Source organism: Dendrobium catenatum, unplaced genomic scaffold (genome assembly GCF_001605985.2).
Source record: "Dendrobium catenatum unplaced genomic scaffold, ASM160598v2 fragScaff_scaffold_1557, whole genome shotgun sequence".
NCBI lineage: Eukaryota > Viridiplantae > Streptophyta > Magnoliopsida > Asparagales > Orchidaceae > Dendrobium > Dendrobium catenatum.
In genome coordinates this window covers 8,391,101-8,415,349 of record NW_021320019.1, presented here as the reverse complement: position 1 = coordinate 8,415,349, position 24,249 = coordinate 8,391,101, and the positions used below count along the sequence as shown (strand labels likewise).

The 24,249-nt window shown below is 32.9% G+C and overlaps 1 protein-coding gene across 2 annotated transcripts in view; it reads left to right on the top strand.

Annotated features, from left to right (window-relative positions):
* Window positions 1-5,094: 5,094 nt before the first annotated feature.
* The window catches only part of LOC110113551 (protein PIN-LIKES 6), a 62,152-nt gene continuing 42,997 nt past the window's right edge, over window positions 5,095-24,249 (top strand). Inside the window, exons 1-7 of one of the 2 annotated variants that reach the window (XM_020846187.2) lie at window positions 5,095-5,334; window positions 5,787-6,044; window positions 7,339-7,418; window positions 7,854-7,978; window positions 9,706-9,827; window positions 11,380-11,631; window positions 22,787-22,846. In XM_020846187.2, coding sequence (XP_020701846.1) covers window positions 5,856-6,044; window positions 7,339-7,418; window positions 7,854-7,978; window positions 9,706-9,827; window positions 11,380-11,631; window positions 22,787-22,846 — 828 coding nt within the window. In that variant the 5' untranslated portion in view covers window positions 5,095-5,334; window positions 5,787-5,855. Of the gene's footprint in view, window positions 5,335-5,721; window positions 6,045-7,338; window positions 7,419-7,853; window positions 7,979-9,705; window positions 9,828-11,379; window positions 11,632-22,786; window positions 22,847-24,249 lie in introns of both variants that reach the window. The other variant, XM_020846186.2, reaches the window with a different exon arrangement.

The window sequence follows — 24,249 nt, the reverse complement described above, 5'->3', positions numbered from 1 at the left end:
AACAATCTATTTTTATAGTTATCAAACCAAGTTTAAAAACTAATTTTTTAGTTTGGTATAAATCTATTAGAATTTTATTAACTGTTGGATTGGTCTCCTTAAGTAGACTAATAAATGATTAAAGCATTCTCTATTTCCCTCTTTTTGTGGTAAATCCTGGATTTACTAAATTTGGGAGTTCGATGAATTTGTAGGATTTGGATGAAGAAGAGTGCAAAAGGAAGAAAGATCGATACCTTCGCAATGACCAAGCACCTGTCATCCTTGTTCCTTCTGATCCAACAAAAGAACAGCGAGGAGGTGTGACTTTGAATGCGACGGAAAGGAACATTGTTGAAGGATGCAAAGAAGTTATTTAGCGACTCATTAAAAATAACGCAAGTCGAATAACAACGAATAGTTGATGAACAATGAAAGAGAAACCCTAGCAATCAAGCGATGGAGGCGAAGTTGAAGAGCAATACGAAAGATGAAAAGGAAGAAAGGGTATAGGAGAAAAGTTGGAGATCAAAACGAGCAAATGAAACATATGCAAAACCGATCAATTATATATGTTAGTTTTCATCAAATTTGTGGAACAAGGGATGCAAATATGCCACAAAGTTTTCGACAAAATTTTTCGTCGCAAATCTATAAACATTTTTCGATGAAGAGGTTGTACCATGGTGTATGCTTTTTATTGATGATATTCTTCTTGTTGATAAGACTAGAGAGGGAGTTGAAGGTAAACTTAAATTATGGAGATCAACCTTAGAGTCTAAGGGTTTTCGTTTGAGTATATTTAAAATAGAATATATGGAGTGTAATTTTAGTAGTAATATATCTAGTGGGGGGATTGAGACTTTGGGCAATCAAGTCATTAATAAGAGTACGCATTTAAGTTATTTTGGGTGTATTATTTTGAGTGATGGTGAAATAGATGGTGATATTATTAGTAGAATTTAAGTTGGGTAGTTGAAGTGGAGGATTGCATTAGGCTTGTTGTTTGATAGAAAAGTACCCCTCAAACATAAGGGAAAATTCTATAAGATGGTGGTGAGACCTATAATGTTTTATGGTGCAGAATGTTGGCCATTAAAAGTTAAGTGTTGCAGAGATGAGGATGCTTTGGTGGATGAGTGACTTTACTCTTAATGACAAGATAAGAAGTGAGCATATACGTGAAAATGTTGGAGTAGCTTTACTGGAATATATTATTAGAGAGAGTCTCCTTAGATGGTTTGGTCACATAAAATGGTGGCCTTCCGATGACCTGAAAGTATATATATGAGATTTTGCTTATGTTAAGAAAGATAGAGGTAGACCAAGAAAGACTTGGTTAGAAAATATTATAAATGACATTTCTTTATTAGATTTAAATGAGAATTTTAACTCTTAACAAGACACAAATGGAGAAAAAGGATTTATGTAGCCAACCCCACGTAGTGTGATAAAGGCTTAATATTGTTGTTAGCGTACAATACTTAATGTTTTTTATATATGTATTACTAGAAACATCCCATTATTATAAATCTTTCAATAGTAAAAAAGTATTTCCGGTAAAAATTCATCTACTATTAATTACATAACTCGAAATAATTTTGGGCGTCATGGAAACCTCTAGAAAGGGTATTTTGATGGATTTCTATTTTAAAGTTAATCAGACAAAGTGCTAATTTCCTAATAAAAATAAGATTTGTATGAATGACAATTATGGTATTCAATAGAGATAATGCACATGTGAATAAAGTTTGCTATCATAGGGGTCATTTCAATATTCAAGAATAAATTTTGATTTTCAATGATCTCTCATGAACCATATTGCATAAAATCTTTCAACTATTGAGCACATAAAGTTAATTAAGGCCTTTGTTTTTATGATGCTTTTAAGAAAGTTGTATCAAATGAAGCCTTAGGCTTCTTTTAATTGGTACCTCTTTTGGCCACTGCTTTTTGCGGCTTTCAAAATTTTTTGTAAAAAAAGCTATTTTAAAAAGTAATAAGAAAACTATCTCAAACGAAGCCTAGCACTCATTCATTATTCAAGGTCTGGTATACAAAAAGTTTTTCAAATGGGAAATTTTGCCTAACAACTTTAAATATATGTACCCACAACACTAGATCTTAGATGAGCAAAAATATTGATTTCCAGTGAGTGTTATATTATTACACCTTATAATACTTATGTATCATAACTTTACAACATATAATGGCCAATTAAAGTGTATAAATACAATAATACATATATAAATTATTTAATATTAGAAAAAGTCATGTATAACAAACCTATATATATTCAAAGTAATGAGATCAACTAATATATAAAAACTAGGTTCGTTAAAAATATTCTGACTTAAGTTTCAATTGAGACAATTTTTTTACTGCTTCTTAAAGCAGCTTTCTTGTACAAACATTTTGTTTTTTATACTAAAAAGCTATTTTAAAAAGTAATAAAAAAGTCATCCTAAATGAGCCTTAGGCTTCCTTTGGGACAGCTCCAGATCACTACTTTTTCCTGCTTTCGACATATTTTTAAGCGAAAATATAGCTTAACAAAGTATTAAGAAAGCTGTCCTAAATGAAGCCTTAATTTTATGCAAAATGAGTTTCTAGCTATTATAACTTTCTGTTGAGATAAATTTAATATAATACTTATTTGATTTAAATTAGAATATTCACTTACCTAAAAAAAGCTTAATTGTAAATGAATTATTATTTTTCAGATCTTTGATTATTTTTTTAATATTTTTGAAAAAAAAAGAAGAAGTAATTTTTTATAATCAAATATATTAGAATTTGATACAACAACATCAACAACATCAAGCCTTTATCCCACTACGTGGGGTCGGCTACATGAATCCTTTTTCTCCATTGTGTCCTATTAAAAGTCAAATTCTCGTATCTAATAAAGAAAGGTCATTCCTAATATTTTCTAACCAAGTCTTTTTAGGTCTACCCCTACCTTTCTTAACATAAGTCAAATCTAATACCTCTACTCTCCTAACCGGGTCATCACAAGGCCGCCGTTTTATGTGACCAAAACCATCTAAGGCGACTTTCTCTAATCTTATCTTCTACTGGAACTACTCCAACCTTTTCACTCTCTAGTCTTATCAACAAGAAGAATATCATCAGCAAAAAGCATACACCAAGGTACATCCTCTTGCAAATGTCTAGTGAGAACATCCATGACTAAAGCAAAAAGATATGGGCTTAAGGCTGATCCTTGATGTAACCCAATCGAAATAGGGAAATACTTGGTCAATCCACCTTGTGTTTGAACACAAGTAATAGCTCCTGCATACATATCTTTAATGATTTGAATATAAGTATTATTGACTCCTTTCTTTTCAAGAACTCTCCATAGCACTTCTCTTGGAACTTTATCATATGCTTTTTCTAAATCAATAAATATCATATGTAGATCCTCCTTATTTTCTCTATATTTCTCCATCAAACCTCTTAATAAATGTATGCTTTCCTTAGTCGACCTACCCGGCATGAATCCAAATTGATTTTGAGAAACATTAGTATCACGCTGCAACCTATGCTCCAAAACTCGCTCCCATAGTTTTAAAGTATGACACGTTAACTTAATACCTCTATAATTCGCACAATCTTGTGCATCACCTTTATTCTTAAAATAGGAATTAACACACTCATTCTCCACTCATCTGGCATCTTCTTAGTCTTCAAAATAGTATTAAAAAGTTTAGTAAGCCATGAAATTCCTTCATCTCCTAAGCATTTCCACACCTCTATTGGAATATCATCAGGTCCAACAGTTTTTCCACCCTTCATTTTCTTTAAAGCCTCTCTAACTTCAGTTTTACTAATACGCCGATAAAAACATAAATCTTTATTTTCATTTAGATTACTAAGGTCACTATAGTCAATGTTATTATCACAATATTCATTAAGGTACTATATCAAATATATTAGAATTTGATAGTTGCAAAAAAATTAATGTGAGTTCTTAGAAAGTTGAAAATTTATAATACTCATAAAAATAAAGAAAACACTTTTCTAAAATAATTCTATTTTAATTTTATCACAATCTTAAATGAGAAAATAGAATTATCTGTAGCAATCAGTGATTGATTAACGATAAAGAAATCGAATTATTGATTCAGTTCTCCACTTTAATGACATAAAAATGAATTGCTCAAAATCTATTGATTCTATAACTGATAATTTATCAAAGAATCACTTTAATTATCTAATAATTAAACAATTGAGACCAAATTTGTTCCATACTTTTCTTATAACCACTTTTTTATAATTAGGCACTCTAATCTATTTGATTGTAAAAATATATTTTTCATTATAAATATTTTTTTTAAAGTCAAAATAAAATAACTAAGTAAAATTATAAAAGTTTTTAAAATAAAACCCAAATATAAACTAAAGCCGTGTTCCAAAATTTCTCCCGGGTTGGGAGTGTCTGAAAATGGGCAAATTATTGCATCTGGTCACTGGACGCGGAGAGTAGATTCGGACATCCAATAAAAATTTGTCACGTCACATGCGCTTTTGACTTGCGTTTTAGTTACGCATTGCCTGCGCTTTACATGCGCTTTTGACTGCGCTTTACCTGCGTTTTTGACTGCGCTTTGACCTGCACTTTACCTGCACTTTACCCGCGCTTTTGACGCGCTTAATTTAAAATAATATTTTATTAATATCCGGACCTATCTCCGCGTCCGGTGACCAGATGCAATAATTTGCCCTGAAAATGATTGACCTACTAGCCCGACTTGAACCCAAGCCCAAGAAATCCAGATTAGGGTTGGATTTTTTGATCCTTTGATGAAATGAGTTTGATTCGAGCTGACATACAACCTACTTTTGACCCGAAAATTACTCTTTTAATATTTTTTTCCTTAATTTTTTTCATTGTACCTATAATATTCTTATTTTTTTTATAAATAATAAGTTATAATTTTTTTAGTCAAAGCAAATTAATAGGTCAGATTAGAGTCATTAGATTTTCTAGTTGTGAATTCGAGTTAATTTTTTTAACCCATTTAATTAATAAGATCGGATAAGAATTAATCGGGGGTTGAATAAATTTTAAGCTCCACCTTACATCGACCATTTGCTCGGGCATGTAAATTGCCATGCAATCCATGGCTTTTCGCTTACGTGGAGCATGCTAACGTAGATTATTCTATATTATTGTAAAATCGCTGAGACCAAAAAGCTGGGCGCCAGGAGGAGGGAGTCGACGATGTTGTGCTGGAAACTTCGCGTGCCTTTCAAATCTCTCGACTTCCTTGTACTTTGGATTTCTAGGGTTTCTCGGCAATGCAGCTTCTTGGCTTTTGTTCATGAGTTCTGGCTGAAGACAAGCAGGTGCTACTCGAGGGAAACAGTCCTGTTTTCGGTTTTTAAGAAGGATTTTAAAATTAAGGGATTTGGCGTGCTTGCTGCTGTTTGTTATTTCGGTTTCGTTGTGAACAATGGAAGCGATAAGGGGTCTGTTGGTTGCGTATAAGGTTTTTAGTGTGTTAGATGGTGAGGGTGCTTCGGGTTGACGTAATTAAATTTACGTGGAAGTAATTTTTATTATAATCAAATTTGTTTCCGGTTGGAAAAAGTTATATTTTATCGTGAATGCAGTTTATTTTACGTTTTATTTTTGATTGATATTATTGCTGCGTTTCATTTGAATAATGGAAATCTGTTTTTGTTTTTTGTGTTTTAAGTTTTGATCCATTCTCTTTTTGTGATTTTTTTTAGGAATATAAACTTGATTTTTGAGCTTGAGAAGATTCACTGAAGGTTGCTTCTTCTCTGTTGCTAAGAATTGAGTTGCAGGGCTTTTTTTAGCGGAGGCTGGTTCTCTATTGATATTGAGGTTTCTGCGTGAAAGCATGATGGAAAGGTCTCTGCTTGCCATCGTATTAGATGGTCAAGCTGCTCGGGGAGAATCCGTTTTCTACACGATAAAGTTTGCAGTGCTGCCTATTGCAAAGGTTTTCACGATGTGCTCCATGGGTTTTCTCATGGCCTCCAAATATGTAAACATTCTTCCTGCAAATTGCCGTAAGATCCTTAATGGGGTAAGGGAAGCTATTTGACCTTGATATAACCTTTTAGATTCTCTTTTAGGACATTCATGCATATTCAGAAACGCGAGAGTTAACAACTAGAATATTCTTAAGCTTTACAAAAAAATGACTACTTATGCTTGCGAAAAAATAGCTTTTGCGTCTTGATTTTCTTTGACTGATCAACCTTTCTTCATGTTTGTGCTACAAAGATTCTTACATGATGTGAAAAGAGGAATCTTCATCTGACATCTTCTTCTAATATATAGCCTGTAAAATTCTCTACTCATAATTTGGTGAGAAGGTGGATCGGCTGGAGGAGGAGAGTACTGGTGTTTGTTAGGGACGTTTGGAATATTCTGATTTTCTTATGATTTTAGTGCTAGCATATAAAAGTTTTGTCAGTTTAGCTGCAGAGACTTTTTTGGACTAGGAAAAACGAAATATTGGTTTGCTTAAACATTCATTATTCTGTCTGAGGAGATGATGCGTGAAAATGTAGGGAGGAAATTCAACTAAAAAGCGTCCCATTGACTTAGATACAGTTTGCCTTAACTTTTTAATTGAGGGAAATTTAGAATCATTAAGGATTGCGTATGATTTATTACCTCTCTGATTGAATCATGTTTAAATTTACCGGATTTGCACTTGATATTGGAATTAATACGAAAGATCACCTATTTTCTTGTGGAATTTCTTAAAGTTCTATATTCTATATGATTATCTTTTAATATTTTAATGTAACTACGTATCTTTTGTAGCTATAAGGTTGTGATTCTTGTCAAAGCAATCTCTTGTAGCAAGAACTCATAATGTGTCTCCTTTGAATGTAGCCTCGTCTGAATTGGTGAAGTTTCTATTCGAACTCTTTTGTGATCACTTGAAAGTTTTCTAAATCCCATCAGTCAACAATCCTTGTGGATTATAATTCTGCAGACATGTTTGGTTATGCAAATGAAGCTTTTGTTCTGATTTTCATTATTTATCAACATGTGAATCCTGACAATCAAGTTTTACAACTTACAAAAACTTGTAGATTGGGCATTGTCTTGGTTCCAAGGCACTCCAGGTTTACGGGAAGATGTTTTTATCTTCATTAAGCCGCATTGGGATCTCATGTGACATCATTATGTTTTGCAAGAAATTTAGTTAGCCTTGCCATGTCTAAACATTTTTGAATTCAAAAAGTATCAATTGGCCTATTTTGCCAGTTTAAGATTTGCATGTATTTGAGATATCCAGCTTTTTTGCAGATTTGCTAGATTCTATTTAAAAAAGGCTAACATATTCTTACTTGTTGTTGTAGCTTGTCTTCTCTCTTCTACTTCCCTGTCTAATTTTTTCACAACTTGGTCGAGCAATTACATTGCAGAAATTGCTAGATTGGTGAGATTTTATTTCTTTCCTGCTAATTTTTGTTACGTGATACTTTTTTCATCGTTTGCCCCTGTTTGTATTTGGGATTGAGTGACCAAAGAGGAATTAAAATTGGGTTAGATATAGCATTAGTCAAACCATTTTTCAATCCAAACAAATTTTTAAGCCTACTGGCAATAATCAACTGCTCATATTTCTCGTTGAATCATTTTTCAACTATTCGATGTGGGACTATGCAGACATTCATGGCCAGGACTTCTTTCAAATGAATACTTTTTAATATCATTAAGAAACATGTAACAAGAGCCACTCAAATGGGAGTTATGAGCTCTTGCACTTGCTTAATCATAATAGAATGCAGCACATACTGTTAAATAACTTTGAAATATTTATAAAGAATACATTTCTATTGAGAAACTTATATTGAGAGTGTTGTTTTTTCAGGTGGTATATTCCTGTCAACATTATCATGGGTACAATTTCAGGTTCTCTGATTGGCCTCATTGTTGCATCTGTCATTAGACCTCCATATCCATATTTCAAGTTCACCATCATACATATTGGTATAGGTAATATTCAAAATCCAAAGGTGCAGTCATTTTTCTTTGTCCTTTAAGGTAGTATTTATTAGCAGGTATTCCTTTGGTGAATTTGGTTAGAATTTATCTTTTATCAGATTGTCTTTGCACTTTGTGTGTTTTCCATATATAGATTATCTTACCTACTTTTGTGTGATTTTATTCTCAAATTTTCCTTTTTCTTAAGCGAGAAAGGTTTTATGGAAAACTAGATTAAGTGAGTCCAAGGATAGATGCTGACATTGCATCTGAAATATTTCCAAAAGCTAGGATTTAGACTAAAATCGGTGCTAATATGGTAGCATATATGTTGTTTTTAAATATTATTTTAAAAAATGTAGAGTGATCTATGGCCTGGTAGTTGGGGAGGTTGTTTTTGTAGATATCATAGGTTCAAGTCACACTTATTATGATTTTTTGCTCGCCATTCAAAAAAAAAAAAAAAAAAAAAAAAAAAAAAAAGATTTTGTAAAATTATCAGAAATTAATTTTTAAATTTTTATGAGGATCTTTTATTTTAAATTTTTTATATATTAATTAAATAATATATTTTTAAAATTAATAAAAAACTACATAAACTAATTATTTTGAATTATTAGCTCATCTAAACCGTGTTAACCTTGCTAAATTTATTTTTAACAATTTATATTATTTTTTTACATTTTTTCTAAAGCTAATAAAAATTTCAACATATTATGTGCTAAAAAAGTAAAAATATATTATTTCGTTAATTTGGAAAACAAAATTATATGAAAATTTAATTATTTAAAAAATGAAAAAAAGATTTTAAACATAAATTATGCTCATTATTTATACTTAAAAATTTTTGCTATGCCTGAATATATTTATTAAAAAATATGATTATTGTTCTGGGGAATAATGAGCAAAATATTGCAAAATGTATGATTCAAAGTTCAAACTCATGACTTCTCCAAACAATCTCTCTAACCGTTGGGTCATCATAAATCCGTTTGCTTACTTTTTATTTCAGAACACAAAAAAAAAAAAAAAACCCAAGTCTACCATGCACTTTAGTAGCTGATGATTGTTTTAAAAATTTCGCCAGTGTCAAATTGAGATCAACTATCTTAATCTACCAACAAGGAAGAAATAAGACTTCAAATTTGATGAGCTTATACAATGGTTTTGTTATGCTTCGAACATAAAAAGTTAGCTCTCAAATGAACATTCTAGATTGTGTAATGTGATTTCATGATTTTAATTTGATCATGCATTTGCAGTGAAATAAAAGATAAAAAATGGATTAAATTGGTATTTAGGAGAAGGGCAGTACATATTCTCCATTTCATCTTATTTCTGCAAAGTTCACTACGCTAAATCTGATTTAGTTGTTCCTATGTTGATTTTATGTATAGATAAATATGAATGGCCTTGTTTTATATATGTACAGTTTTTGATCATTAAAAGTCAGATAAGCTCAAGATTTTCTGTTACTCTGATTTTTTTTTTCTTATCATGAATATCCTGCTCACTTAAATGCCTATTAAGCCTTCACCAGGGTTGGTTCTTTTAGCATCGATGCATTGCAGTAAAATATCATTTATTCCATACTCTTGTGGTTTTTCGTTATATCTGCACAATTTTTTTTTTCTCTACTTTTATTGTTGTGTCTTAACCACGAAATTTGTTTTGTACATTTTAGTACTTCATCTCTAATAAATAGTTTTGATGTTTGACTCGATTAATCCTTATTATAGGAAATATTGGGAATATACCATTGGTTTTGATTGCTGCTTTATGCCGAGACGAATCCAATCCATTTGGCGACCCTAACAAATGTCATGAATCTGGAAATGCTTATATTTCGTTTGGTCAGTGGGTATGTGGTTGCTTTTCCATGCTATTACTTATGAATCATGATTCTCTTATATGTATTCATTTTTGACACTAACTAAATTACTTCATTTTTTCTCATCACTAAACCGAGAGGGGCCCCAATAAATTTGTTATTTCTTATGCAAACTGTTAACTCTCATTTTATAGTTGCGCATTTCTGTTATAGTATATTCATTTTTTCTAAATAAGTTCCGTTTGATGCACTGCTGCACTATTGCTACTCTTATATTTTCTATTTGGAAGATCGTTGTTCTTTTTTTTTGTTTTCTCCAAGTTATTATTGAATTTGTTATCCTTGATTAGTTCATATCCCTTTTCTTAAGCTGTAAGAATGCTTTTGACTGAAATATGATGAATTCATCTGTAAAGAACAGCTTGATTAAGTTGAATTTCTGATTATATAAATGTTATTGTTGGAGCTTAAATATTACGATGGTCATTTTCTGCATACCTTTATTGTTATTCAAAGTTATGCATCTTGCATACATTATTCCCTTCATACTTCATAGTAGTTTCAAGAAACATATATGCATGCGATTATCTAAGTTGGGGATATTATTATTAGCGATACTGTTCTTGCATCCCTTTTATGATACTATTTCCTTATGGTTGTGACTTTCCTATCTATTTCTATGAGCATCCAAAGTCTCTTGGGCTATTAATTTAGTTAAATATGCACTGATTTTTTTGGAGGCTCAACATATGTGGAAGAAGGTTCCAGATGCACCACCACATTATAATTTCCTAATTTAATCTGATCTGTTTTTCTTTAAAATTGTACCTTCACTTACTTTTATATTGGCGTTCATTTTTCATAAAAAAATTCAGACCTTTTTATAGATTTGATTATCTTGTCCACTCTCCCAAATCTCATCAAGTTTAATTTCTTACCACCCTCTGAATCAACTTAGGACTCTTCAAAAAAATTATAACAATTTGACGAACAAACTAAAGTGGTGCCTTGGAGGAATGAAAATGACTAATTTACTTCTCTACCGATCCACTTCAGCCCCTACTCCTAGTCTCTCACTATCTCCACCTTGTGTGCTCGTGCCTTAGTGACGTTTTTGGAGTGCTTCTAATACAAGATTCCTCTTCATTTGGCTTTGTTTGCAACTTTCTCTTTCTTTATTGCAATTTGTATTTTTTCTTAGCGCATTTTCTAATGCTTATCCGTGTTTAACAAAATCGAGATATGCTTTTCTGATGTGTGCAGTTGTCCGTGAATTGCTTTATAATTAAGGAGTTATGTATGTTTTTTTTGTTATTTTTATATGTTTTATTTTTAAGGAATTATGTAGATGATATGCATAACTAGTAATTTCTGACTTCTCTGTAGCATAACTTGTTAATAACATCCCTTAATAAATTGAATCTCTTTGCCATATGTTTGAATGTGTATATCCCTGATACTTCAAATCACGTATTAATTTGTACAACCTGGACGTGTACTTGTTTGACCTCATCATTTTTTTAATATAGCGAGTCCTATACACACCTTTTTGCTTTTAATTGTTATTTTGCCTTTTATACAGGTTGGTGCCATTATTTTGTACACGTATGTATTTCAGATGCTTTCTCCACCATATGGAGAAACCTTTGATAGTGGTGAAGAGGAAAAACTTCCGATCCAGGACCCTGTTACTGAAGAGAAGCTGCCATGTAAGGCTACTGTCACAAAAGTAGAGAAAATATACACTAAGGTTTCTGGTGAAGATGCCAAACCTGAACAAGTGCCCTTGATAGATTCAAAGGAGTTTAAAGCGGGATTTTCAACAACAGAGAGGGTAATAAGATACATTTAAATATTTTTTAACTTAGTAAGCCATTTCAATTAGATTTTAAACAATATTTTAATAATAAAATGGTAGAATGACATGGATAATACTGATTTTGATGCCATTTTGATGATGGGCCTGTAATGTTGATTGCTAACATTTTAGTTTCTTTCTTTTTCGTCCTTAAAATTTGTCTTGTGAATCAAATTGAGCCTTCAGGAATCACGCAAGGAGAAGAAACAAGAGGAAGTATTGGTGTGGGGTGCACTTTTCTGTAGATACTATTAGTAGTTGATTTTTGATTGGAGAGAGAGAAAGCGTATTGTATGAAGAGAGGGAATCCCTTGAGAAGCAGATTGGAGTGCAATCACTCAAGAAAAACCACATGTCACCCTCAACCCTTCTTAGTGTGTAAGAGATGACTTATGAGTTATTTTTCTTGAGATAGAATATATATATATATATATATATATATATATATATATATATACACACACACACCTAATCAAGAGAGAGCTGTTTTGGAAGGTTCTTAATCAAAGCGTAATTGTTTAGGAATATTTTAATTATAATTGACAAGGAATTATTTAGTGCAAGAGATCTAATTTGAATTCAAAATCTAAGAGAGAATTATTTAGGGAAGGGAGGAATCAAGGGAGATTGTTTAGGAAAGTTTTAATGATAATTGAGATGGAATTAATTCGGGAAATAAATCAAATTTGAATTAAAATTGAGAGGGAATTATTTAGAAAAAGGGGTTGATTTGGGAGGGAATTATGAGAGCATATTTAAGGCTAATAATAGGATGATTTCATGATTATGTTTGGAGTTTGCTGAAATTAGAATTTCTTAGGTTGTGTGAGCTCTAACTGTCGGCTAGGGATTTGGGAGAGCTAGATCTTCCTCTCCAATCTAACTGTATCTTGTTGTTTTCTTTCATATAGCTTGTAATAAAAACAGTTTGGCGTGTACTTCCTAAATTTTTTGTATCGTTATTTGATTTTACGGAAATTGCAATCACTTCCGATCAAATTGGTATCAGAGCATGATTCAGGTACCTATGGCTGAAAGAAATGTTGGAAAGGGAGATCAGACAATTGAAATATGATTTTGTAAAGATTTCAGATTTCGAAAAGTAATTTTTAGCCATCCATGAGAAGATCGATGGGAAGTTTGTCATCATGGAGGAGATGATTAGGAAGCTGCTACCCTAATTCGATAAGGAGAGGGAAAAATAAGGAGGTTGAAATGTTAGGGGAAGAAGAGGAGGTGCAAAGTTTGGAAGGAGAAAAAAGATGGGGAGAAGATAGAAGCACCAGACATGGTTCAACCACCCCTACAGTACTATCGAGGGGGTGTTCCAGTCAGTTATGGGGTTGCCTCCTCCGCAGGAACGCAAGCAAGCTACATCTTGAAGGAAGGAATCTCACTTATCAGTATTTGTTTGTATTGTCATCCCCAAATCCAAAATGAAGAGATTGAGAGATTAGTCAAGGAGATGCTCGAGGCAGGGATCGTTCAACCCAATGCTAGTTCATTTTTCAGTCCAGTGCTATTCGTCAAGTGCTTTAGCAGTAGTTTTCTTCGTTCCATCTTGAGGATAAGGTGAGACTTTGGGAGGGGAGTATTAATGGACCGGCTGATTTGATTGATAGAGAATTAGGAAGTTTCCTAATAGAGAGCTATTTAGGAAGGTTCTTAATCAAAGAGGGATTGTTTAGAAATGTTTTAATTATAATTGGGAAGGATTCTCTAGGACAAGAGATCTAATTGGAATTTAAATTCTAAGAGGAAATTATTTAGGGAAGAGGAGGATTTAAGAGGATTATTTAGGAAAGTCCTAATTATAATTAGGAAGAAATTAATTCGGGAAATAAATCAAACTTGAATACAAATTTGAGAGAGAATTATTTAGGAAAAAGGAGGCTGATTTGGGAAGGAATTATGGGAGCCTAAATAAGGCTAACAATAGGATGATTTCAAAATTATGTTTGGAGTTTGCTGAAATTAGAATTTCTTAGATTGTGAGGGTTGTAGCCGCCAGTTAGAGATTTGGGAGAGCCGAATCTTCCTCTCCAATTGAAGATCCAAATGTATCTTGTTGTTTTCTTTCATATATTTTGTAATAAGAAGAGTTAGGCGTGTTCTTCCTAAAATTTTTTTGTCGTTCTTTGATTTTACTAAAATTGCATCCACTTCCCATCACATTCCTTCTAATGTTAGACTAGGATTTATTTCAATATAAGGCCAAGAATTTTTATGGATATAGGCTCTTATAATTAATTATCCCTCTAGCTTTCTGGAGAATATCTTCAATTAAGGAGATATCTTAAGCTCAATTTTAGGCTTGGATTGGTATTTAGATTCTAAGTTAATTAATGGGAAATGATTGTTGATATGGAGATGGAAATAAATTTGAACAAGATCCCATTGTTATGTTATCTTGGGTTTACTAATAGACCCAATTTATTAATGTTAGAAGGTTATAAGTTGTATTGTCTAGCGAACCTGATTGACAATCATGTGTTGGATCTCCTCTTGGATGCTCGGGCATATTTTAGTGAAAATGCATGTGTCAAAGAAACATTCAAGATTAGCTTCGATTCATTTACTAGTAGGATGGTCATATCAATTTTTTTGAATTATTCAAAGGTATAACGCATAATCACTTGGAGTTGAGAGGAACTAGACATGATCCATAAGAACTTGAGAGTCATGAGATGAATATTAATTATTTATGACTTTGAGCTTGATTGAAAGACATAAATGATGCATGTAGGATTTTTGGTTTTATGGTTTAAATTGGTGAAATTTATTTTAATTGACGGGTTTATTAGTTAAAGAGCTAGCTCAATTTAAGTTGGATTGTGGATTATATCCTTTGGAAGGCCTAATGTTTGATTTGATTTGTTTGTTAACTTTTTGCTTGCCCAAATTATCGGGATGAGGCTTACATCCATTATAAGTCCCATTAAGTGTGATTTATGTTTGAGATTATTGATTTATGTTTGATATTTAAAAACAACTTGATTTGAAAATTGAGAATTATTGCTTTACTTGTGAGTTACCCAGAAGATCGAGGCTTATATTATGGGCTCTGAAAATTCGTCACACCCCAGCCTCTTCATGCTAGTCTCTTTTTTTGTGTGGAGGCGGAGATTTTTAACGGATTTAGTTTCTGGGTGAATTTTTAGAAGGCAGATTTGGTTTTAGATAAGACACCACGTAGAGATTTCGCCCTCATTTTTTGAGGACTTTATGATCTGAAATCTGGTTTCCTATAGTCGCAAGCCCCTATAGTTAATTATCCCTCCCGATAACAAGAGAACGTTCGATTAAGGCTAGTTGTTAAAGAGGTCGCATAGGTTGTAAATCCAGTGTATAATAGCAACAATTTTAAGATTTGAATTTGACTTTATGATTTAGAAGTTATCACCATAAACTTAAAACTGGTGGTTGGGGGAATTAAGACGAGCCTGATTAAAATCCCATGGTTCCGTTATCCCAGGCTATCATGATCCCTGGTCTACTTAGTTAAAGGAGATAATCAATCCAACCTGACAGAAGGTACCTTATTGGCAGCCATGGGTTGCTTTTTCCAAGAATATCTTGTAGAATTGGCGTGGTGTTTGTCTAAAGGGATATATCTGAATTCACCTTAGCAAATAAAGGACTTTATTACTATCGAATATACCCTATGATTCATTACTTACGGGTTTGACGTCGTTAGGGAACATACGGGCTTTGCCTGTGATGAACTTCTTTTTTAATGAAGCGTGTGCTTTTCCTTGTTTGCACGATGCACTTAAATTCTTTTTAATGCATTTGTACAACACATTTACATACTTTGATCGTATTCGTATGCATTTCAGTGCATTGACACGATGCACTTGCAAACGATCTAGTGCTCTTGCATAATATGTTTGCATGCTTTTCAGAGCGACAATTTTAAAAATTCTTTTATTATTTTCTAGTATGTCCAATATTCTTGGGCATCATGCATGCATATTCATTGCGCTTGTTGGAGCACATGTGAAGATTTGTTTTTTTTTTAAATAGTCTTGAAATTTAAGAATGCTTGTGAAATTTTATTGCATTTACTTGTTTTTTTATTTATTTGCACCACATATTTGCAGGTTTCATGATGCTCTTACACAATGCACTTGTATGTTTCATAGTGTGCTTGTGCAATGCACTTGCATGAATCTCGATGCATTTGTGCAGTATACTTGTATATGTTAGTGTGCTTGCGTGATGCACTTACACGAATCTGGATGCATTTTCATAATGCAGTTGCATGTTCTTAGATACATTTGCACAAACACTTGAATGAATCAGGGCACATTTGCACGACGGCATTTGCATGTTTAAAAGCTCACATGTTTCTTCTTTCACTTGTATAATACATTTGAATGTCTTAAATACACTCTCTATACATATAATCCTCCTATTTTCAAAGAGTCATACTTTTTTTTACAATAAGAATCATACATTTCCTAACACTAATTAGTATAATATATAATTTTTTAGGCTCACTTTGATCATAACCTACTTTAATGAGCAGTGTGAGAAGACATTTTTTCTAGAGAGTTGTTGAAGGCATTATAACCCACATATTGATATCCTTTGTTACGATCATAACTAGGTACTGGAATTTAGGATTGTCAATTCGGGTTGACTTGTCTGGTACATATATGTCCCGAAGTTGACCTGATCCAAATTTGCTTGACTTGAACCTAACATATTGTTTATATGGGTCAAATTGTTTGATCCAACCCGAGTCAATTAGAACTTGACCAGCTCATCGACCCATTTATTATTTGGATCATACAATTTTTTGGATAAACAAAACTAATTAACCCAATATGACTTGCTTAACACGAACATGAATAATAATTTGGTTAAGTTTGAGTTTTCGAGTTAACCTGAACTTGACCTAAAATTTAATCACGTCAAAATTTTTAACCCACATTTAATCCAAAATTTAATCGGGATAACTCAAACACAAATTTTTCTTGTTAAGTTTGTGTCGAGTTATTTATTAACACCCATAATGGAATTGTCTACAAGGCAATATATTGGTACCTTATAGACCTGGGGTGGAATTTGCTTAAGGGGATAGATTTGAATCCATCTTAACTAACAGAGAGCTTTGTACTCTATTGGTCATTTCTTATTGATTCATTACTTAAAAGATTTAATGTTGTTGGGGGACATATGGGCTCTGACCATGATTATAATTTAATGATGTCATAACCGTTTACCTGTGTGCCATTTGATGATGAAACCACCGGTTAGAAGGCACGTGCCATGTCCTTACCGGCAAGAGATGATTTGAGAACGAATCTTAGTGATATTCTCGACTAAATATTTACTATTTGTGAGTTAAAGTGATTTTCTAACTTGTCTATCTTGACAAACTGTTGCAGAGGGTGGATAGATATTTTGCTTTAAGTGTTTTGACGGTTTATTTCAATTTTAAGTATTAGTATTATTAGGAAATATGGAGCTTTAGATCTTTGATAAATCTTTAATCATTTACTGCTCTGGTTGAGATTTGCATTCAACAAGATCATTATCGGGGTGACATTGAAGTCAACATAAATGCTTGTATTTTATAGGAATTTGGGAAACATTTTAAAAATTTGGGGTCCCTCTCAATTGAGATTTCCTGTCAACACGGCCATCATCAAAATTTTTTTTTGTTAGCTAGAGGTTTGTGAGTGTAATATACAGAGAGAAATCGTGCTTCCCTCCCCTCTTTGTTTTTTTATTTCTACAACTTGACGGAATAGACGACTGTAGCAGACTTGGGCAGAGGAATTGGAGATTTGATTAGCTTTGGATAGGATTTGGTAAGGATATGGGATAGAATTATATATATGATAATATATAAATATATAATTTCATACAAATTCATTTAAAATAGTAAGAGAAGTGTGAACTGATTTCCTTGCTCAATTTCTCTCTATCTGTGCACCTCGAAATTTTTGTCAATATCTCGAAAGTTTTGCAAACTTTTCACTTTCACATCGTATAAGAACCTAGATAATATTGCTGTAATTTATGTATGATTTTAATATTCTAGACACAATGGTGAAGTCCATTTTTCGAACGGATGATGTTTGGGCACCTTCGAGTAATATTCTATCTGTAGCCCATTGATTTTGATCATCTTTGATGTCATGAGCATATTTCAGCCATTTTTATATGATTTTGATGTTTCAGACACAACGACGAAATCCGTCTTGCGAACAAACGGTGTTCGGGTAACGCCGCGCAATATTTCATCCGTAGTTCGTCGATTTTGATCATCTTTGATGGCACGAGCAATATTATAGCATTATCTATATGATTTTGATGTTATGGGCACAAGGATTAAGTCCGTTTAGCAAACTAACGATATTTGTGCAAGGTCGCACAATATTTCATCTGTAGTCTGTCGATTTCAACTGCCTTTAGTCAATTTAACTGTGAGGGGTCCCCTCTTAAGTAAATATGATGCTCTTATCGCATCGACATAGTCCCTTTGATGATCAGAGGTTATTTGATTAATTTTATGTAGCATCATGCTTGCCAACAGTCATGCTTGTCATCATTTTCGATTGAGTTACGCATGAATAACTCTTCCTAGCAAATGCGGTGTTCTAAGTGCATTATTGTGATCTATTTCACGATTGGATAAAGCTTTGAGCCATTTGGAATGCGATTGAGGTGTCCCGATGCTTTAATAAATGACATATATGTTAGTCGTCTTCATCAATGTACTCAATTAATTTTAAAATATATATAGAGGTCAACAATCTTTAAGAAATTCGTCTTTGATATAAATAATAGTTGATTTTGATCCATAATGTTTTTTTTTTAAAATTTGAAATGTGACGCCATAATGGTTAAGTGGCACTACCTTTAATGTTGAAAGTGTAGGTCCAAGTATTGAATTCTTGCAAAGTAATTAAAAAAATGATTTTGATGTCAAATTAATGATGACTCTTTTAAAAATTTCTCCAGCATATTTTTTTTCTTTCCTCTTCCTCCTTTAATTTGCCTTTGGAATCAAAACTTTCCTTGAAAAATCATGTATGAAGAAGAAATATAGGGGAAGCATTGTTGTGGGGTGTGGTTTCCTATAGATGTTGCGAGGAGTTGATTTTTGATTGGAGAGAGAAAAAGAGAAAGGATATTGTTTAAGGGGAGAGTGAATCCCTTGAGAAGCTGGTTGTAGAAAGGAATCTTAGGAAAGGAAAAAGAAAAAAGGGAGAATCTTTTCAAACTTTGACATTCAATGATCCAAATAGCATCTAGTTAACCACTAGTTTTTATTGAAATAATTGAGTTACAATATAAAATCAAATTAACTGTAATTCAAATCTAGATAAATATTCCTTAGAAATTCATTCATCTAATTTTCAAATAAAGACAATTCTAATAATTAAGTGTAATAAGATTTAACTTTAAAATACTAGCTTATTCTAAACATAATCATGTGTTAGTTTTTATGCATTGCGTGTATTGCATCATAGAATCCTTTATTCCTATTTTAGACGGATTCATCCCTAAATGGTTTTAGTAGATATTTTGTATGATGACTTTGTCCAATGCCCAGTTCTAGCATCTAGCGAGCAACCAGGCGTGGTTCTTTCATTTATGTATCTCTAGTATAGATTTTTATTTGCATCCATTAGCCTAACAAGTTGTCCTCATAGACAAACTAGATGCTAGAAAATTGCTTTAAAGTGTTTGGGAATCATTCAAAATCATTTCTACCAAACGAATGGAGGATTTTCTGAATAACATTGCTAAATCAAGCATAAATATTCTACAAATGTTTAGCCCTCATTGTTATTATTGACCTTAATACTAGTGTCTGGGTCAGGTCGACTGCACACGGTGAATTTTGAAAGTAAAAGAGGTCGACATCCTGCATAACTCACCCGACATGCGTCAACCATAAACCTAAGTCATTGAAATGGCCTCAGTTCGCGAACGGAAAGCTCCAGTGCGTCTATAGCAACGAAAATTGCTAAGATCAACACCCATATTGATTGGGTCATCGATCGACTAAAATTTAAATTTCATGCGCACGAATTGAGGTGCAGACATGCATAAACGATGACAACGATGATGTGGTGAACGAGTTGAAGAATAATTTAAAAATTTTATATATTTATAAATAATAATAAAGAGAGGACTAAAAGAAAGAGAGAAAAGTTTCCTAAATAAAAAAAAATTCTTTAAGCACCTCTCCCCACTTAAACCCACTAACTTAATTTATCACGACCCGGCCCGGGACTTAAATTAACGAGGCAAGAACAGACGGTCGGACGATAAAATCATATTTTAAATATATTTCCAGTTCATTAAAAGAGCCACTAAACTTCAAAAATATATAAACTGATATAAAATAATCTAAATACCTTTCTTTTGGTGCCTCACATCTACGATACACATTTTCGTTTCTTCTACTCATTTGATTATATTAAATTTACTTGAAAGAAAAGTTAAAGCAACAACAATAAGCCAAAGCTTAGCGAGTAACACATGCTTCTAAACAACAGTAATTTAAGACAATAGACAAAATATGTTATTTCATTTATACATATGCATAAATCATAAAAATCATATCATATCATATTCAATTTACATTCGTCATACTGTATTCATATATTTCTCATTTTTATATATAGTACAACCGTCACAGGAGCCACCATCTAATTTAGTACCAATGAAAGTACTTGTTTATCTTTTCCTTTTCCTTTTCCATAACCTTTTCTTTTTAACGTGCATGAGTACAGCATCCCTAGCTAGTACCATAACAGGGTGAGGTTCATCAATTCAACATGCACATGCAAGCATCCTATAACAATCATATCATTCTTATATCATAATACTTTGCTTTAATTTAGGCTTTATGCAGTAATATATAGTAAATTATTTAATATGCGAGAGATGAATCATTTGCAATACAGTAAAGTAATTAACTTGCAATAACAATTAAATGAAATTTAAAAACAATACAATTACCATAACATAAAAACATGTTTACTCACTTGATTCAAGGGTTTTGATTTCTTCGCTCGTACTCTTTCCTTCGAGGTCACAAGATTAACACCTAAAGGAAAATCATTTCTCGTTCATAAGCTAATTTAGTAACTTTAAACTAAATTCTTCTTCTCTTTTAAAATTATTCTAGTCTCTCTCTCTCTCTCTCTCTATATATATATATATATATATATATTTCACTATTTACCCAAATTAACCTATTACCAACGCCTAAATTAATTTAAAATAAACCTAATTTTCGGATTTATTCGAAAACCCTAACTTTGAAAACATGATTTTCATTATATTTTCATGTCAAAACCTTTTCATTATTAAATTAACATTTAAGCATTTCTATTTTTGAATTTAATTTAATTAAAAATTAGGAAAATAATATTTTATGGAAAATCCTATTTTTTACCTTTAAAAACCCTTCTACGATCATTTGGAATAATACTTGTTAAGAACTTTTCATAAAAATCAACATTCGACAAAAATCCTAAATTTTGAAACTTGAAAAATTTTGGGTAACATACAAATTTCATAATTAGAAAATGTTTTTAAATCTTCCCTAACGTACTTTTTTAAAAAAGTTAAGTTTTGGAGAAATCCTAAAATTTTCTCCTCCAAATATATAAGGGGCAAAGAAGATTGATAGGTTTAGGAACATACCTTAGACTTCCCTTGACTTCTCTCTTTGTTTTCTCCCAAAAATTCCGGAAACCATCCTACCATCGCCGCCTGAAGCCTTGCCCGTCGCCTCCCTCTCCCTTTCTTCCTTCGACCGAAACGAAACAGGCGTTTGAGAATAGAAGGGACCGAACGCTTGTGTCCCTTTTTACTAGGACGTCGGTGGGGGAAAACCAATTGACAAATTTGCCCCTTGCATGATTTAGTTTCATAAAGAATTGAAGGGTTATTAAGTAAATAATCATTTTAATATAAAACTTCGGCGATTTTTAATTCAAAATTCGTGCACGATTTACTATAAGTCCCTTATATTGTTTTGATCGAAATTTAATGTACTATTTTAAAAAAATATTTTTGTCGAAATCCGACGACTTTAAAAATTCACATTATATGTCGTGGTACATTGAAAAGCATGCGATGTCTAAAATTGACATTTTCGGGTTTTACATAACTCTCCTCGACGATACAAAAAAAGAGTGTTGCGGAGAGGCCGGCGCACAAATTTTTGGAGCCCAAAGTCATTTCATGGGACATCAAATTTAAAAGATGAAAACAGGTCGCTGTATTTGTTGAATATTGCAAGATGCGGGAAATTTTTTATAGTGGACAGAGATAAGTGTTAAATAAGGCAAACCCATGAGGAACTTAAATGGTGAAAGAGGGGTTGGTGGGGGTCAGAATTTGTTGGAATATTTGAGGCATCAATCTTTACTTCATTTGGATATAAAAATAAGGAAAGAATATGTCATGCAGTCTCGTGTAAATACTGTGAAGTTCGCTATACCCTATAAGGAATTTATATATGGGGTGTGTGAGAGAGAGGAGGATCATGTTCAGTTTGTAATTTTATTGGCTTTGCCATTTGGTGATTTTTTTGGAATTTATTGCTTCTGTTTAACATCAGTGGTGAGGCTTGGATCACCAAGAACTAGCCTATATAGGTCAGTATCCTTTATTTTTTTCATAATGAGTCCTAATGAATTAAGAAATGCCTTAAGACAAATTTCAAGTTTTAATTGACAGGAATTTTAATGGAAATGTCCATAGGGACCTTTTTTTGTGGAAACAACCAACGTGGCTGCCAAAAGATTGCACATTTTATAGAAAACTCTTTTTTTCCCTGCAATTTTTTTTAGTTTATTTAGAAATTACACTGCTTTTTAAGATTGTTGCCCAAATATCCACGAAGAAAGATTTTTACATTTCAGTGTTACTCTATTACTAATCGCTTGGTTTCTGCCAACGATTTATTCATATACTTGTCTGAATGTTTAGTGCAGTGTTTTTTCTATATTGCAGTTCTCATGGCAATGCATAACCCATATTGACATATGGATAATTTCTTTCTAATTTAGAAATCAAATTGACATTTTCTCAAAAGTGTGATTTATGTGATTGCTGGAGTCCCTTACTGTCACTATTAATGGTGCAGGTCATTTCTAAAATACTCTTTGTCATGCAGAAGTTAAAACAGCCACCGATACTTGCCTCTGTAAGTGTTTGTCCTTTATGCATAACAATGCATTTGGAGGTCATCTACTGATTTCCCTGAATAAATTTGTAAATTCAAATAATATGTAATTGCATTCTCGTGTCAAACCTCGATCCTTTTCATGGAATTTGACCTTTATAACTGTAGTGCTACATTATAGCGTTGTTTTTCATTATTAGCTTCTTTTTTATAAAACAATACTGGCTTACCCAAGAACTTTTCTATGTTTTACATCGTTAAGATCTAGTTCACTAATAATTGCTCATGGTAAATACCTGCGTGGTAAATTGGGTGTTTTGAAAAACTTTGAAAAATAAATTTCACATAAATAAAATGTAAATTATCAATGCACCTGTTGACCTTCGTATAATACCCGAAGGAAGACAAAAATAACGACAAAAAATACCTTGTATTCCGTCGGATCCACGAATCCCGCTGAATCGGCGCCACGAACGATCACTTCTCCGCACTTCCTGCGTGAAATCGACTCTCGATCGCTTCCCCATTCTCGTCGTTAAATACCGACCCAAACGAAGCCTTTCGCTGCTTCTCCCTTCGGCTCCACACTTCCATTCCACAATCCTTCTTCCTCTCCGATCGCTGAATCTTCCTTCCCATTCACGATCTCCCTCACGACCCCTTGCTTCTTTCGATCCATTAAATAGAGAGAGAGAGAGAGAGAGAGAGAGAGAGAGACAACCCAGGTCTACAAGGTATTCTTGGACGAAGCAACCCATGGCTGCTGACAAGGATCCTTCTGTCAGGTTGGGTCGACTACCTCCTCTGACTAAGTAGACCAGGGACCATGATAGCCCGGGACGACGAAACCATGTGATCTTGATCAGGTCTATCATCCATTCCCCCACCATCCGCTTTAAGTGAAAGATGGTGAAATTTCTATTTTAAATATCAAATTTTCCAAACCTTCAAACTTTCAATTCAAAACCCATGTTGCTACTATATGCCAGATAACACGTATGTTCTACGTATCTGATTGACGACTAGCCTTAATCGAAAGTTCTCTCTCGTTAGTGGGAGGGATAATTAACTATTGCCTATAGGAAACCAGAACTCAGATCATAAAGTCCTCACCAAATGAGGGCGAAATCTCTGGGTAGTGTCTTATCTACAAACCCATTTGCCTTCCAAAATTTACCCCGGAACTTAATCCGTTAAAACTCCCTCGCCAAAACAAAAAGAAAAGCAGCGAGCGAAGGCCGGGGCCGAATTTTCGGAGCCGACAGCACCCGGAAGTGGTGCAGGTTGAAAATATTAGAATGTCCAAAAATTTTTATTTAAATAAATGCAACGAGCATAAGATCAACACTCCAAGGAAGGTGTGAACTAAAATATAAGAGTGTTGGTGCAATGAAACAAACAAATGTAACAAGCAAAATATTAAA